The 14,752-nt window shown below is 39.7% G+C and overlaps 1 protein-coding gene across 2 annotated transcripts in view; it reads right to left on the bottom strand.

Moving 5' to 3' along the window:
* ASAH2 (N-acylsphingosine amidohydrolase 2) overlaps nt 1–14,752 on the bottom strand; it is an 87,783-nt gene that overhangs the window by 43,022 nt on the left and 30,009 nt on the right. For both annotated transcript variants that reach the window (XM_079900924.1, XM_079900923.1), the window contains 5 exons: nt 12,240–12,360; nt 10,115–10,240; nt 5,869–5,955; nt 3,609–3,713; nt 3,390–3,471 (listed from right to left, as the gene is read on the bottom strand). In XM_079900924.1, the coding sequence (XP_079757050.1) occupies nt 3,390–3,471; nt 3,609–3,713; nt 5,869–5,955; nt 10,115–10,240; nt 12,240–12,360 (521 nt within the window). The remainder of the gene's footprint in view (nt 1–3,389; nt 3,472–3,608; nt 3,714–5,868; nt 5,956–10,114; nt 10,241–12,239; nt 12,361–14,752) is intronic.

Genomic DNA, 14,752 nt, shown 5'->3' with positions numbered 1-14,752 from the left:
TATAGGTAGTCAAGACCCATACCCTCTGGGTAGGTGACCCAGCAACAGGAAAATAATTACAATTTCAGAGCATCTCCCCAAGGAGCAAAGGTATTGAGCCCCACATCAGTGTCCCCAGCCCAGCATTTCTCTTCCAGGAAGATGAGCCACTAGAACTTTTGGCTTTGAACGCCAGTGGGGCTTACTTGCAGGAGACCCAGAGAGCTGTGGGAAATGGAGATTCTACTAATAAAGCGTGCACACAAAAATCTCACATGCTCCGAGACCCAGCTCAGAAACAATAATTTGAAAGGAGCCTGGGTTAGACCTACCTGCTAATCTTGGAGAGTCTCCCAGAGAGACAGTGGTCAATTGGAGCTCACAGACACTGGTGGCAGCCATTTTTAGGAGCTCATTCTACCACATACTATTTTGGATCCTCCCTCTAGCTTATTAGCTCCAGGACCCAGCTGTGCCCCTGCCCACCAACTCACAGGCACCCGTACTAGGACATTTCAAGCCAAGTAACTAACTGGGTGGGGACACAGTCCCATCCACCAGTAGACAAGCTGCCTTAAGACACCTCCTGAACCCACAGCCACCCCTGGACACAACCCTGCCCACCAGAGGATGCAGGATCAGGCCGCACACACCAGTGAGGCGGACACCAGCCTCAGGACAATGGTACCCCTGCTGCCTGCAGACTCAGTCCACCCATCAGCAGACCAGCACCAGCTCTGGGACTAGGTGGGCTCTGACCCTGCCCACCAGCAAGCCAACACAAGCTTCAGGACATCCTGGATCCTGCAGCCAGCCATGTCAAGAACCAGCCTCACCCACCAGCAGTCTGACACCAGCTCTGGGACCCTGGGCCCTGTAGCCAGACCCCAGGACTCAGCTCTTCCTGCCAGTGGGCTGGCACTAGCCCCAGGACCTAGCTTCACCCACCAGTGGGAAGACACCAGCCCAGGATCTCCTTGACTCCAGCTCTGCCCACCAGTGAGCTAGCAGTAGCCCAGGGGCCACCTGTGGGTCTGCAGCCAGCTGCCTCATGACCCAGTCCCACCAAGCAGTGGCCAGCAGACTCTGCACAAGGCAGGGCCTGGCAACCAACCAGACCCGGGGCGGGTGGTAGAGCCAAGCCTACGAGACCACCCCCAGTAGTCAGCACACCACAGCAGAAGGACCCAAGCAGCCCAGCTAGCGGGCATCCCTAGAGCATATATGGGACCCATAAGGAACCCTTTCAACTCAGTAATGAGAAGACAAGTAGCCCAATTTAAAAATAAGAAAAATATATGAGTAGACATTTCTCCAAGGAAGAAACTCAATGGCCAATAAACGTGAAAAGGTTTTCAATATCACTAATCTTCAGGGAAATGCAAATCAAAACCATAATGAGATACCACTCCACACCCAGGGGGTAGATAGAATCCAAAAGGAAGATAAAAATAAGTATTGGTGAGGATGTAGAAAAATCAGAACCTTCAGAACTACTGATGAGAATGTAAAATTGTGCAACAATTTGGAAATAGTCTGGTAGTTCCTCAAATTATTAAACATAGAGTGACCATATGATCCAGCAATTCTACTTCTAAGCATATACCAAAGAGGAGAGATGAAATCATATGCTCACACAAAAGCCTGGACATGAATATTTATAGCAGCATTATTCCTAATAGTCCAAAAGTGGAACAACCCAAATGTCCATCAACTGAGGAATGCATAAACAAAATCTGGTAAAACCATACAGTGGAATATTATTCAGTCGTAATATAACATAAATGAACTTATCTACAAAACAAAAAACAGACTCACGGACATAGAGAACAAAATTTGTGGTTGCCAAGGGGGAGGGAGGGTGGGGGAGGGAGGAACTGGGAATTTGGGATTAGCAGATGCAAACTATTATACAAAGAATGGATAAACAACAAGGTCCTACTGTATAGCACAGGGAACTATATTCAATATCCTGTAATAAATCACAATGGAAAAGAATATGAAAAAGAATGTATGATATGTATAAATGAATCACTTTGCTGTACAGCAGAAATTAACACAACGTTGAAATCAACTATACTTCAATAAAACAATTTTTAAAAAAGAAAAAAAAAGTAATGAAATACTAATTCATGTTACAACTTGGATGAACCTTGAAAACATGATGCTAAGTGAAAGAAGCCAATGCAAAAAGTCACATTTTTTTTTTACAATTCCATTTATATGAAATGTCCAGAACAGGAAAATACAGAGATAGAGAGATTAGTGGTTGCTTACGTCTGGGAGAGACGGAGACTGTGTTGTACTAGCTAAAGAGTACAGGGTTTCTTTCTGAGGTGATGAAAATGCTCTAAAATTGACTGTGGTGATGGTTGCACATATCTGTGAATATACCAAAAAACCACTGAATTATACACTTTAAATGGGTGAATTTTATGTTTTGTGAATTATATCTCAATAAACCTGTTAAAAATTATTTATTTTAGAACAGTAGACCAAACTAGATGAAATATTACCAGGAAAGATGATGCCAACTATATCACATTACAACTGTATTTATTAATTTAACTAATGGTTCCAAAATATACATATATACAAAAGACAAGAATGAAATAAGCCAAAATATTGCCTGTAGGTGATACTCTTCAATTTTTTTTTAACTTTCTCTACTTGCCAGTGCATGTTATCACAGTGATAATCAGGATAAAAGTATAAAACCTATAATAATCAGTTATAAATTCATGGAAATACACACAGGAAGAAGACCCAGGACCATATGCTTTAGGTTCCTAAAAGCTTCTGTTCTGAGGAATCTGGGCTCCAGATTTCCCAGGAATCTGGGAAAGAGACACTAACAACCAGATGGAAGGGCCAACTCATACTGTCGAAGTTACAATGACACTCCCGCTCTGCACCACTCCAACTCCACCCCAGGCTCCAGCCCAATTTAAAACTATTTTTTTTTTTTTTTTTTTTGCGGTACGCGGGCCTCTCACTGCTGTGGCCTCTCCCGTTGCGGAGCACAGGCTCCAGACGTGCAGGCCCAAAGGCCATGGCTCACGGGCCCAGCCGCTCCGTGGCATGTGGGATCCTCCCAGACCAGGGCAGGAACCCGTGTCCTCTGCATCGGCAGGCGGACTCTCAATCACTGCGCCACCAGGGAAGCCCTAAAACTACTCTTTCATAGATTGAAATGCAAAGAGAATCTCTGATTCTACTTGAATCAGTGGAAAGCTAAATTATGAAAGATACCTACCCCTGAGAAATCGTGTACAAACCTGGAAAGCCTGCATACCCCCAAATTTAAAAAATAAAAATAGTAGAAGTACTAGTTACATTAAATCTTGTTAGGGAACAGAACCCTGAAGTTCAGAACCTGGAACCATAAATCACATCAGACTGCACCTCACCCTGCGTAAAGTTGAGGGTTCCAAATCCGTCAATCGTGCCAGCGGCAAAACTGTAGCCCAAGGCTGGTTTACATGTTTTTGCCTAAAGGAAAAAATTGAAAAAAAACAAAACAAAAATGAAACATAAACAGAAAAAGAAACAGAAGTTGAACTTCAATAATGAGATCAGCCCAGAACTTTACCCTTGTGGCATAATCAGTGTGACTCAGTGACACTTACTGTGTGTGTAGAATTGAGCCAGACGGTGACGTCCGTCATATTCACCCACTGATGAGCTGAAGCCAGTGGCCCAGTTACCTCCTGAGAGGCGGAGGCATACAGTTCCTAGAAAACACACACAGCCTTACCATTAAAAGCAAAAGAGCTAAAATGAATACCAGCAACCGTACCTAAGAAGTGCCAATTTGGAAAAGAGTCTTTCAGTCAAGTTTTGTTTTGCTGTCTTATTAGACAGAGCATGTGCATCTCTCCACCAAACCCCCTGTAGCTTCCCAGAAACTTGAAGGCCCTGAGACCACTGATCTGTGTCTATTTCCCACAAATATGAAATTCCAGTGATGCAGGCTATGGTACAAATGCTCCAATCTCGCTAGAAAGACAGCCAAGAAAATTTAAGGTTAGGAGTAGGTGGGCCAAATTACCTTCTTTGCCAGAACAAGGGCGCCTCCATGGGGATTCTCATGGAGTTTTCCCTCTCACAGTCCTTGTAGTCCTCTGGCAGGGCTGGTGCCAAAGGGGGGCTTGAAAGTCTTCAGGACCCACTTCATCTGCATCTGTTCCCCCACCCACTGTTCACCTTTGGATGTTCTTTTTTTTTCCAGTATGGTCAATTGATGCTTTTTTAATCTTAGGGGCACTGTGAGTCAAAACATATTTAGGAAGGTTTGTTTGTGTTGAACTGTATCATACAGTAGAGGCAAACCCTGCTTCAGCACCAGTGCCTTTGCCTGACACCTAACTCATTTCTACTCTATTGCCATGTCAGTTTCCACAGCCACATGGGAACGCTCAAGTTGTCAGTAACACCAGCTGCAGCCTGCGTCTCCTCATTAAGAGGGAAGTTGTGCCTTGCTGAGAAGAGAATCCAGAATGTGGGACAAATCTCTATGTCGACTGGGCTCAGAATGGTAACAAAATTTCTGACGCCAGATTGTGTCAGGGGTGCACACCCTAAATAGAATCTGTTAATTTAGAACAATCCACTGATAACACCACAGTAATTAAAAAGAAACTGCAGCAATTAGGTTGGCTGGTGTCTGATGTTTTCAAGGTGTTTTTGTTCTTCCTTAATTGCTCCTGAAACATTTTAGAACCCTTGAGACAAAATATTTACACACACACCCTCTCTCAAGCCCATGCTCACTAAAGGTATGGGTAAGCTATAAAAACGAAGAGATTTAGCTATCTTTGTCAGAGATGGCTCAGCCCAAAGCTATCTTTTGTTTTTTCCATCAGAAATGTCTCCATAGGAGCTGATACAAAATATGTAAGCAAAATGGAAGATAAAATTTAGAAGAGGAAGGAGGGTAGAGTAACTTGTAGTAAGCTCACTGGAGACCAGATTCTCTCTTCATCAAAAAATCTTTTAAAAAGAAAGGAAAATGTAAGATGGATGATCTTTCCATATCAAAAAAGACCAGGGACTAATTTGAATCCAAATTGCAAGAATTGGCAGTGGTGCCACTCAGCTTTACCTTGTCACCGAAGGAAAAGTTAAGAAATGGTAGGGCTTCCCTGGTGGTGCAGTGGTTAAGAATCCTCCTGCCAATGCAGGGGACACGAGTTCGAGCCCTGGTCCGGGAAGATCCCACATGCCGCAGAGCAACTAAGCCCGTGCTCCACAACTACTGAGCCTGCACTCTAGAGCCCGCGAGCCACAACTACTGAGCCCGTGTGCCACAACTACTGAAGCCCGCGCGCCTAGAGTCAGTGCTCCACAAGAGAAGCCACCGCAGTGAGAACCCCGCAACGCAACGAACAGTAGCCCCCGCTCGCTGCAACTAGAGAAAGCCCGCGCGCAGCAACGAAGACCTAACGCAGACAAAAATTAATTAATTATTATTTTTTTTTAAAGAAAGAAATGGTCAGGTGACTTGGCAGGCCAAGGCCTGAGAGACTTCTGAGAATTTGGGTCAGTCTGGTTATATCTGGTCATACCACATGAATTGAAAACTTTACAATCTATCATCCAACCACCTGAAGCAAGCATTCTGGCTGAAAGAGAATGTTTCCTGATTACTTTCTTTTAAATGTTCTTCCCATAAGAAGCCAGACACAAGCAGTCACAGAGAGGTTCCTGTGTGGTTTGTGAAAACAACCTTCCTGGTTGACAATAAACAGCATTCAGTCTTCCAGACTCCCTGGTGCAGCTTAAGCTCCTGCTGTCTTCCTTACAATTACGGGCTTCCTGATGAACAATGTCAGTGGATTTTAAAGCATAGTTTTGAATGAAGATGAAAGAAGCAGGCCCACAGCTTACCTTTGCTTTCTCATATATTATCCGTCCTATGATTTGTGTGCTGTCAAGCATATCCTGCCCAGGTCCCATAGCAATGCACATGCTAGGCTGGAACAAAATGACACAAGGTGTGTTCTTAGTGAAATAAGCGATTCTTTTAAGGAATGGAAAATGACAAGTGAATCTAAGCAAATAGAATTTTTTAAAGCCACATTCCAGCATTTCTTTTCAGGTGTTCTCTTAATTTACAGATTATGAGAAGCAAAATCATTCACGGAATTAGAGCAATGAATGTTGCTAGAAATCCTCTATTCTAGAAACTTACTTTTAAAAGTAAGGGAACTGAGGCTCAGGTGGGTTAGAGTTACTGAAGATTATACAGGTAGCTGATATCTGAGCTATTACCTAAAGCCAGGTCTTTCCATTTGCTGCACATCTTTCTCTTTGCTGGTTCCTGCCTATGGCGCTTGCTCATAATTGCCTTCAATTGAAGCTCAGTTAAAATTATATTGGAACAACTAGCTGACCCTCTGGAAAAAAAAATCAGTAAATACATCTGGCTCTATATTTTACTTCTTAAACCAGAAAAATTTGCAACTGATCAGATACTTAAATATTAGAAATGGCACCCAAAATGTATTAAAAGAAAATATGGATGAATATATTCTAAAGTCTAACGATGTGAAAGGCCCTTCTAAAAATTATATGGAACACAGTTTGACAGTTTAAACATCCATACCGGGGGAAAAACATGAGACTGAAAGATAACTGATAAATGGGGTGTTGAGGGATGAGTTTGCAGTTTATGAGAAACTAAGACTTTAATATATTAGGAGCTTTAAAAAGTCAGCAAGAAAAAAAATACCCTTATTAATACATTTTGATTCATTCATATTGAGTTGGGTATTCTCTTATTTGTAGTAAAACTCATCACATTGTATACCTTAAACTTAGACAGTGTTGGATGTCAATATATCCCAATAAAGCTGGAAAAAAATAAAAGCAAAAAAAAAAAAGCATCCTAATGGATAACACCATGGATGCAGATGAAATAGGTAATTCACACACACACACACAAAATGTAAATGGCCATTCAACGTTATAATAAGTTCAATCTTAATGAATTTAAACTACTAAATTTAAACTACGAAGAGAGAACTCTTCACATTTGTGCTAGAAAAAAACTGAAAGATTGACAAACCTGCTGGAGGAGTTTGGGGAAAGTGTCACTCATGCACTGTGGGTAGAAACGTGATTGAGAGTATTTGAGCAATGTGTAGTGTATATTAGAGGTGCTTTGAAAAAAAAGAACAAACTCACTTTTAAGAATTTGTCCTAAGGTGAAACTCACACATGTGAAAAAAGATATGACAAGCATAGTGACCATAGCATGCTTATATGAAGGAAGAAAATAAGAAGGGAGAGACTGTACGAGGAGAAAAGCAGGAAAGGAAAGAAAATACTCATCAGTAGGGGATTGGTTAACCAAATTATGGTACTTAAAAATAAAGATTACGAAGTTAGTTTAAATAATGTTTTAAAGTATATTTACTGGAAATAAGGAAGCAGGGTATAGAGCAGTATTACAATATGATCCCATCTATGTAAAACTGTACATATATATGTGTACAGGTGCATAAAAAGTTGTCTGGGGGGCTTCCCTGGTGGCGCAGTGGTTGAGAATCTGCCTGCTAATGCAGGGCACACGGGTTCGAGCTCTGGTCTGGGAAGATCCCACATGCCGCGAAGTGGCTAGGCCTGTGAGCCACAACTACTGAGCCTGCGCATCTGGAGCCTGTGCTCCACAACAAGAGGGGCCGCGATAGTGAGAGGCCCGTGCACCGCGATGAAGAGCGGCCCCCGCTTGTCACAACTAGAGAAAGCCCTCGCACTGAAACGAAGACCCAACACAGCAAAAATAAATAAATTAATTAATAAACTCCTACCCCCAACATCTTCTTTGAAAAAAAAAAAAAGTTGTCTGGAAGGATGTTTATTAAAATTTTCACAGGTTAATTGTGGAATTAAGGGGTGCTCCTTTACATAAGTTTCATTTTCTGAACTTTTCAATATTGTGTGTATTTTTTTTTTTTTTTTTTTTTTTTTGCGGTACGCGGGCCTCTCACTGCTGTGGCCTCTCCCGTTGCGGAGCACAGGCTCCGGACGCACAGGCTCAGTGGCCATGGCTCACGGGCCCAGCCGCTCCGCGGCATGTGGAATCTTCCCAGACTGGGGCACGAACCCGTGTCCCCTGCAGCGGCAGGCGGACTCTCAACCACTGCGCCACCAGGGAAGCCCTGTGTGTATTTTTAACAACCATATATCATTTTTCTAAAAAACATTAAAGCTATTTTCTAAATTAAAAAAACTTTTTGAAGAAACCACATTAAAGCAGAAGACACGGCAACATTTGTCCATTTCCCTCTTTCTTTTTCTCAAGCGTTTTCTGGTTTTGTTCAGAAAGCCATCCCTCTCCTTGCAGTGATCCCATTCCTCATTCCAAATAAGTCTAAGGCGATCATGGAAATTCCCTAGGCTTTGCCAAAGATTGGTCTGGAACCCAGCTTAAGCCAATCAACACATACCATTTCTCCAGCAACTGTTTTGGTCCAGGGATGGACATGTGACATAAATTGACAGTCAGACTAAAGAGAATTCTTATTCCGTGGTTGGAAGAGAGGCTTGCTCTCTCTCCTACTGGGTATGAGAGAAAAAAGCACACACCTTCCTCACTGATGACTGGTATCTTGCAGACATGAGGGAAGCTAATCCAACACGAAGGGAAAGGAAGAGAAACTGGATTGTGTTGTGGAAGGGGGTATGATTTTGCTGTAATTTTTTCTGATTATAAAGTAAAATATACTTATTGTAGAAAAAGTATTAAAAAGTTAAATAGAATTAAAATAATGAACAAAAATAAATAGAAAACTGCCTATACTAGTGCCAAAAAGAGAAAATCGTGGTTAACATACCAGTGTGTTTCATTTTCTTTTTACTATGATACATTTATTCTCAAAACTGCAGTCATGATGAATATGCAATACTAAACCCTGAGTTCCTTAGTATTATGAGCTCTTTCCCACATTAAGTATTCCAACATAACACATGAAGTTGATGCATAATATTCTATTGCAAATAAGTATTATAATTTATTTAACCATTTCATCTGTGAATTTTGGAATTTAACAAGTAATCCTCAAATCTAATGTGAATTAATGATGTGTAAAAATTTTGGAAGTGAATGATAACAAAGACTTTTTTTCATTGTAGTATAGTTGATTTACAATGTTATGTTAGTTTCTGGTGTATGAAGACTTTCTATATAAAAATAGTAATATACAATGGAAAAGTATAATTGTTAAAACTATATTTCTCATTGAGTGGGGTTGACTGGGATAAAATAAATAGCCCAGGAATAGTGTTTAATAAAAGCAATATGGCAGGTGAAATACCGTATAAACACAAAGAATAAGAACCCAGAAGCTAGAATCTGCTGCTCATGTCAAAGTTGCAAAAATCTAAATGAAGATGGGAGGACAGCCTTACTTGCTACCTTTAAAACTTATCACATAGAATTGTATATAGTCATAAAGAGATTTTTTTTTAATTTAAAAATTTAAGAGATTTTTTTTTAATTCTACCAAATTTCTACAAATTAGGTAGAAAACTCAAATCCTACACCAATAAAAAAATCAATAAGGTATAGAATGTTGTTCATGAACACATAAACATATGAAGAGGAGTGAGAGTGGTAACTTTGGGGAAAGGGAGAGGGTAGAGGGGAAGGAGGTGAACAGGGACTTTCACTTTTTACTGCTCTTTATGCTTCCCATGTGGTTTGAGTTTTTACACCAAGATTGTTTTGTTTGTAATTTATAAGAAAGGAAAAAGAATTCTGACCTTGTATTTTTAGAAAACCCTATAGACTTTATAATCACTGAGAAATGTCTCAGGCAGGCAGTTTTTATACTAAATTGTGACTTCAGAAATGCCAAGGAAAAATGTTTCAGGCTGTCCAATTTTGGGGAAGGATATTTAATCTCTGACATTTACTAAATTGTCTTACCATTCAAAAAATTTAACAATCAAATGGAAAACTACAATTTTACTCAATCACAATTTAGTGGGTGCTTTTGAGAAGAGCAAATGCTAGCAGTAAGTAGGTCAGAGTATACTTGAGGAGAACATAATTGTACATGAATGTTGAATAGTTAAACATAAAATGTACTTGAGATGCAAAAACAGATTTCACGTCATTATTACCTACCCCACCGATGGGACAAGTGCTATTGGCATTATCACAAGACTCTCCCGTGTTGATGCAGTGCGGGCCAAGAATATTGGGGGACACATCTCCCAGGTTCGATGAAGCAAAAGCTGCTACATACGGTCCCTGCCAAAAGAAACATCCAGTTGCTGTTTATTCTTTCTTTTTTTTTTTTTTTTTTTTATTTCAGGGCCAAGCAAGGAGAACAGGCAGCTCATGATCAAAAGACCCAAACTCCCCAATGGCTTTCAGGGGAGCATTTTTAAAGGCAACATTTGGGGGTGAAGGCTGCAGGATTCATGACTTTCTTCTCACTGATATGTTGTGAAGTAGCAGTCTGGTGTTTTAGGAATCTTAATCATCAACTTTCTGGTTCCAAACAGTCTGGGGTCTAGTGCTTGTGCTCAGCAGGTAGTCGCCATCCTCCACCTGAGTGGGGGTCTCAGTTCCTGTAGAACAACTGGTTTCAGAACTTAATGAAGCTCAGGTTCTTGATGTCTCATCGCAGAAAGAATTCAGTGAGAGACAAAGTGATAGGTGAGAAGTGGATTTATTTAGAGAGAAACACACTCCACAGACAGCGTGTGGGCCATCTCCGAAGGTGAGAAAGGCCTATTCTTTCTTATTTACCACAATGAGTTCATTAAAAAGGCAAACATTCAACCCACTCTGGTGAACTATTCAAAATCATCTGCATACGACAAAAGGAGGATGCACAATATTCTGAGAGAATTTTTTATTTCTGAAAAGGATCACATTGCCGTCAGCATACGTGTTGTTACTTGTGATATTCCAGTTATCAATAAAGCTATTTCAAGTAGGAGAGTTTCAAATTTGTGTCTCAAACAGCAACATTTTGACAAGAAATACAGTGTGCAACGAGTTATAAAATGCTGACCCATCAATCTAGTGTCTGGTGTTGTACCTGGAGCTCAGATATCCATTTTCCCTTTAAAAATAAATAGGCTATTGGCTTAAAAAGTGAAGAGCCAGTCCAGATTTTTCTGTTGCACAACTGAACCTAAACATAGGCTCCACCACCCAGACGTGCCCTCTGTGTATATTTCCTCTATCTCTTCAACCTGAAATAACAACACAAAACCTTATAGAGTAGGGTAAGACCTTAACCTCAACCAACTGGACTGCAATTCTACCTTAAATTCTTAAATTTTCTTAGGGAAAGAGATAATCAAATATAGGAGATTATGTGTCTTTTTTTATACTAAAAAGATAATGGGAAACTCCTTTCTTTTCCCTAAAACACAGGCTAAAATGAAAAAAATAGAGATTTGTCAACAAAGGAGCTAAAAAATCAGACCAGATGTTCATGGGCTAATATTCCCATAACATCGCCAGAAAAACCTGAACGAACTTTTTGGCCAACACGATATCTTGTAACAGAACACTTATTCTAGGCAAGGGCCTGGGGTTCTCATCCCATCATATATTCTTCTGCAATTAGGGGTTAGATGCTGGGGTCAAGCAGAGCAGGGTCCTTCCTCGCCAAATATCTGCAGTCGGTAATTTACACAAAGCTGACGAGTTTCCTGGAGTACATGGACTGGGTTCCTGGACACCCCCAACTCTGATCCCATCACTCACTACATTTCAAAGTTACAAAGACAACTCTAATGGATTAGGGTTGTCTCTGACTTAGGCCATATTGCAGGAAAGTAGAAATTCCTTGAAAGGAAATTAAGAGGGAAGTCTGGACCACAGAAAAGGACTCATTCCCTGTCCTCATTCAGATTCCTATACCATTAAGAAGGTGCTTAATGATTTTATATCTCTGAAAACAAGAGATATAAACACAACACAGTTTATCATATTTCCAAGTTAATCAAAAATTATATATGGCAAAAGTTATTATATATTAATTTGCCCTTCCTTATCCAACTAATTGTAACTTTATGAAATCATCACATCAGTAGTATTTGACACAAAGCTAACGGTCATTTAAAATTTTTCTTAGGGAGGATGGAGAATTCTTTCTATCCAAGCATGTCAGTATGTGGCATCCCTGATGACACTTTCCTCTGAAGATTTGAATCAGCTATTCTGAACACTGAATGAATGATGATATTCAATGAATTAAGATGAAGCTTTCAATGCCATAAATTCTCACCTCTCCAGGTAGATATCCTTTGTTCTTCTCTTGCTCAAAAAGGTAAGAGGCATAGCCCACATTGTCGCTGTTTACAAGATGATTGCTATTGTTCATGCTGACTGGGTGGATGGCAAACCAGCTGTAAAAGAACAGGCAGCCCTAAGTTAATGAAGAGAACCAGGTAACTGGGGTGAAAAATGATGACTGGGAGCTTAAGGTTTCTCCAGCTGTAAAAAAAAAAAAAAAAAAAAAAAAAATTCTTTTGATGATAGGCATTCTATCAAAACATTTAGGTTCTTTCATTGTTAATGAAACTTAAATTACTAATAATATACTCAAGAAGTCTGACCACTTACTTAAATTAAAAATATTTCATCATTGTCATCTTCATCATAAGCTTTTAACAAGAGCCAATACTGGTTAGTTACCAGGTGATATACCTAAAGAATTGTATTGACATAGACTTTATCTTTCAAGACAGGTACACACATAATAATTATTCAAATCAATCCTATCCAATTCAGTAGACATTTACTGAGAGTCAGCTGTGTGCTGAGCACTGAATAAATTGCAATTTACTCTAGAATTTTGCAGAAGACAAAGATGTAAACAAATGGCTTTGATACAGTGTGACAAATGTTATAAATAAGGAGGCATAAAGTGTTTGAGGACCACAGATGATTAGCAATTAATTCTTAAACGCATTCCAGAGAGAAAGAACAGCAGAGTAAATGCACAGGGGTGTGAAAGAGGATGTTATGCATAATTCAGTATATCCTTATGCATAGTAATACCTTGTTTAAGTGTAGAGCTTATAGAGTTCACAAGTTAATTTCACATCTGTTATTTCATTTGAATTTCACAACAACCCTCAAAAACAGGCTGGTATTACCTGCGCCTCACAAGGTGTCTCGGAGAAGCAATATGGAAGCCCACTTGTCATACAGGACCAAGGCTAACGTGTGGGTCTTGTGACACCTTGTTCAGTGGCCTTTGTAGGATCAAACCTCGACACAGGTGAAAAAGGTGTTTACAGGATAGAAGGCTGTAAAGCTGATTAGCAAGAATACTCAACAAAAGAGAGATGCCAATCAATAAATTTTCAAGCTAATTTAGGATTTTTAAAAATCTTTTGTTGATTTTTCTTCGCTGAAGGCTTTTAAAACATTTCTACCTAAGTAATATGGTACACAAAACTGAACATTGACTTAATGACTAGGGATGTTTTGGGGCTTCAAGTCATCATTCAGTATTCAGTTCTCATTACCCAACAGATGTAATATGTAGGTCAGAGGTAGCCAGCACAACACCCACGGGGGCTGGGTAGGCAACATAGGAGTTAATCTGGTTGGTACAATAGGGACTGTGAATTGCAGAGGCACTCGCATAGTCTAAGGACCACCGCCTCTACTGGGCTGCGGCCAAATGCTGCCTGATGGGAGCATAAGCCAGTGCTGCCAGATCTTCCACAAATCCATGGTTTTGGGAAAATGTAGTGATTTAAAAATTCTATTTAAAGAAGTAAATGGCATGGAGACCAAGGAGAAGAATGGTTACAAGTTAAGAGACTTAAGACACAAAGCCAACAAATGTAGTTTGTGGACTGTGTTTGGGTTCTGACTCAAAACAACTGGAAAAAGACTGTTGATACAATCAGGGAAAACTGAACACAGACTAGGTTTTAGATCATATTAAGAAATTATTTTTAATTTTGTTGATTGTGATAATGGACTGTAGTTATATCTGTCTAAGTTTTTATCTGGTAGAGATACACACTGAAATATTCATGAATAAAATGATATCCGGTATTTTTGCTTTTAAATACTCTAGCAAAACAAACAAACAAAAAGGAAAGGAGGGATGAAACAGAATGGCAGAGGATTGCTAATTACTGAAGCTGGATAATGGTTCCATGGAGATTCATTAGACTAATCACTCTAAACTGGCATATATTTGACATTTTCCATAATTGCTTTTTGTTATGCTGACATCCATTGAAAAATGTTTCCTTCCAATTTTATTGAGATAACTGACATACAGCACTGTGTAAGTTTAAGGTGTACAGCGTGATTTGACTTATGTACATCATGAAATGATTATCACAATACGTTTAGTGAACATCCATCATCTCATACACATACAAAATTAAAGAAAAAAATTTTTGTGATAAGAACTCTTAAGATTTACTCAAGAGTTTTCATATATAATATATTGCAGTACTGATTATATTTTTCATGTTGTACATTATATCCCTAGTACTTATACGTGGAAGTTTGTAGTACTTTTTGACGGCCTTCATCCATTTCAATTTTTTTCAATTTTTTTTTTAATAGTGTTAGACCAAATCACCAGTCTATAGGCTGCATTCGGCCCCCAAGGTGTGTATTTGCCACGGTGCAAAGGTACAGAAGTTTGGATTGAAGGCAGTTCTAAGGTCATTCTCTAGAAGTTACTTGCAAGGTTTCTATATGTTTTAAAACCCTTATATTCGTTTCTTTTTTGTGGTTTTTTCTCTTTCTCCTAAGACTCAA

This window comes from Stenella coeruleoalba, assembly GCF_951394435.1.
Source record: "Stenella coeruleoalba genome assembly, chromosome: 16".
NCBI classification, from domain to species: domain Eukaryota; kingdom Metazoa; phylum Chordata; class Mammalia; order Artiodactyla; family Delphinidae; genus Stenella; species Stenella coeruleoalba.
The sequence above is the reverse complement of the archived record's forward strand: the minus strand, read 5'-3'. Positions and strand labels throughout refer to the sequence as shown.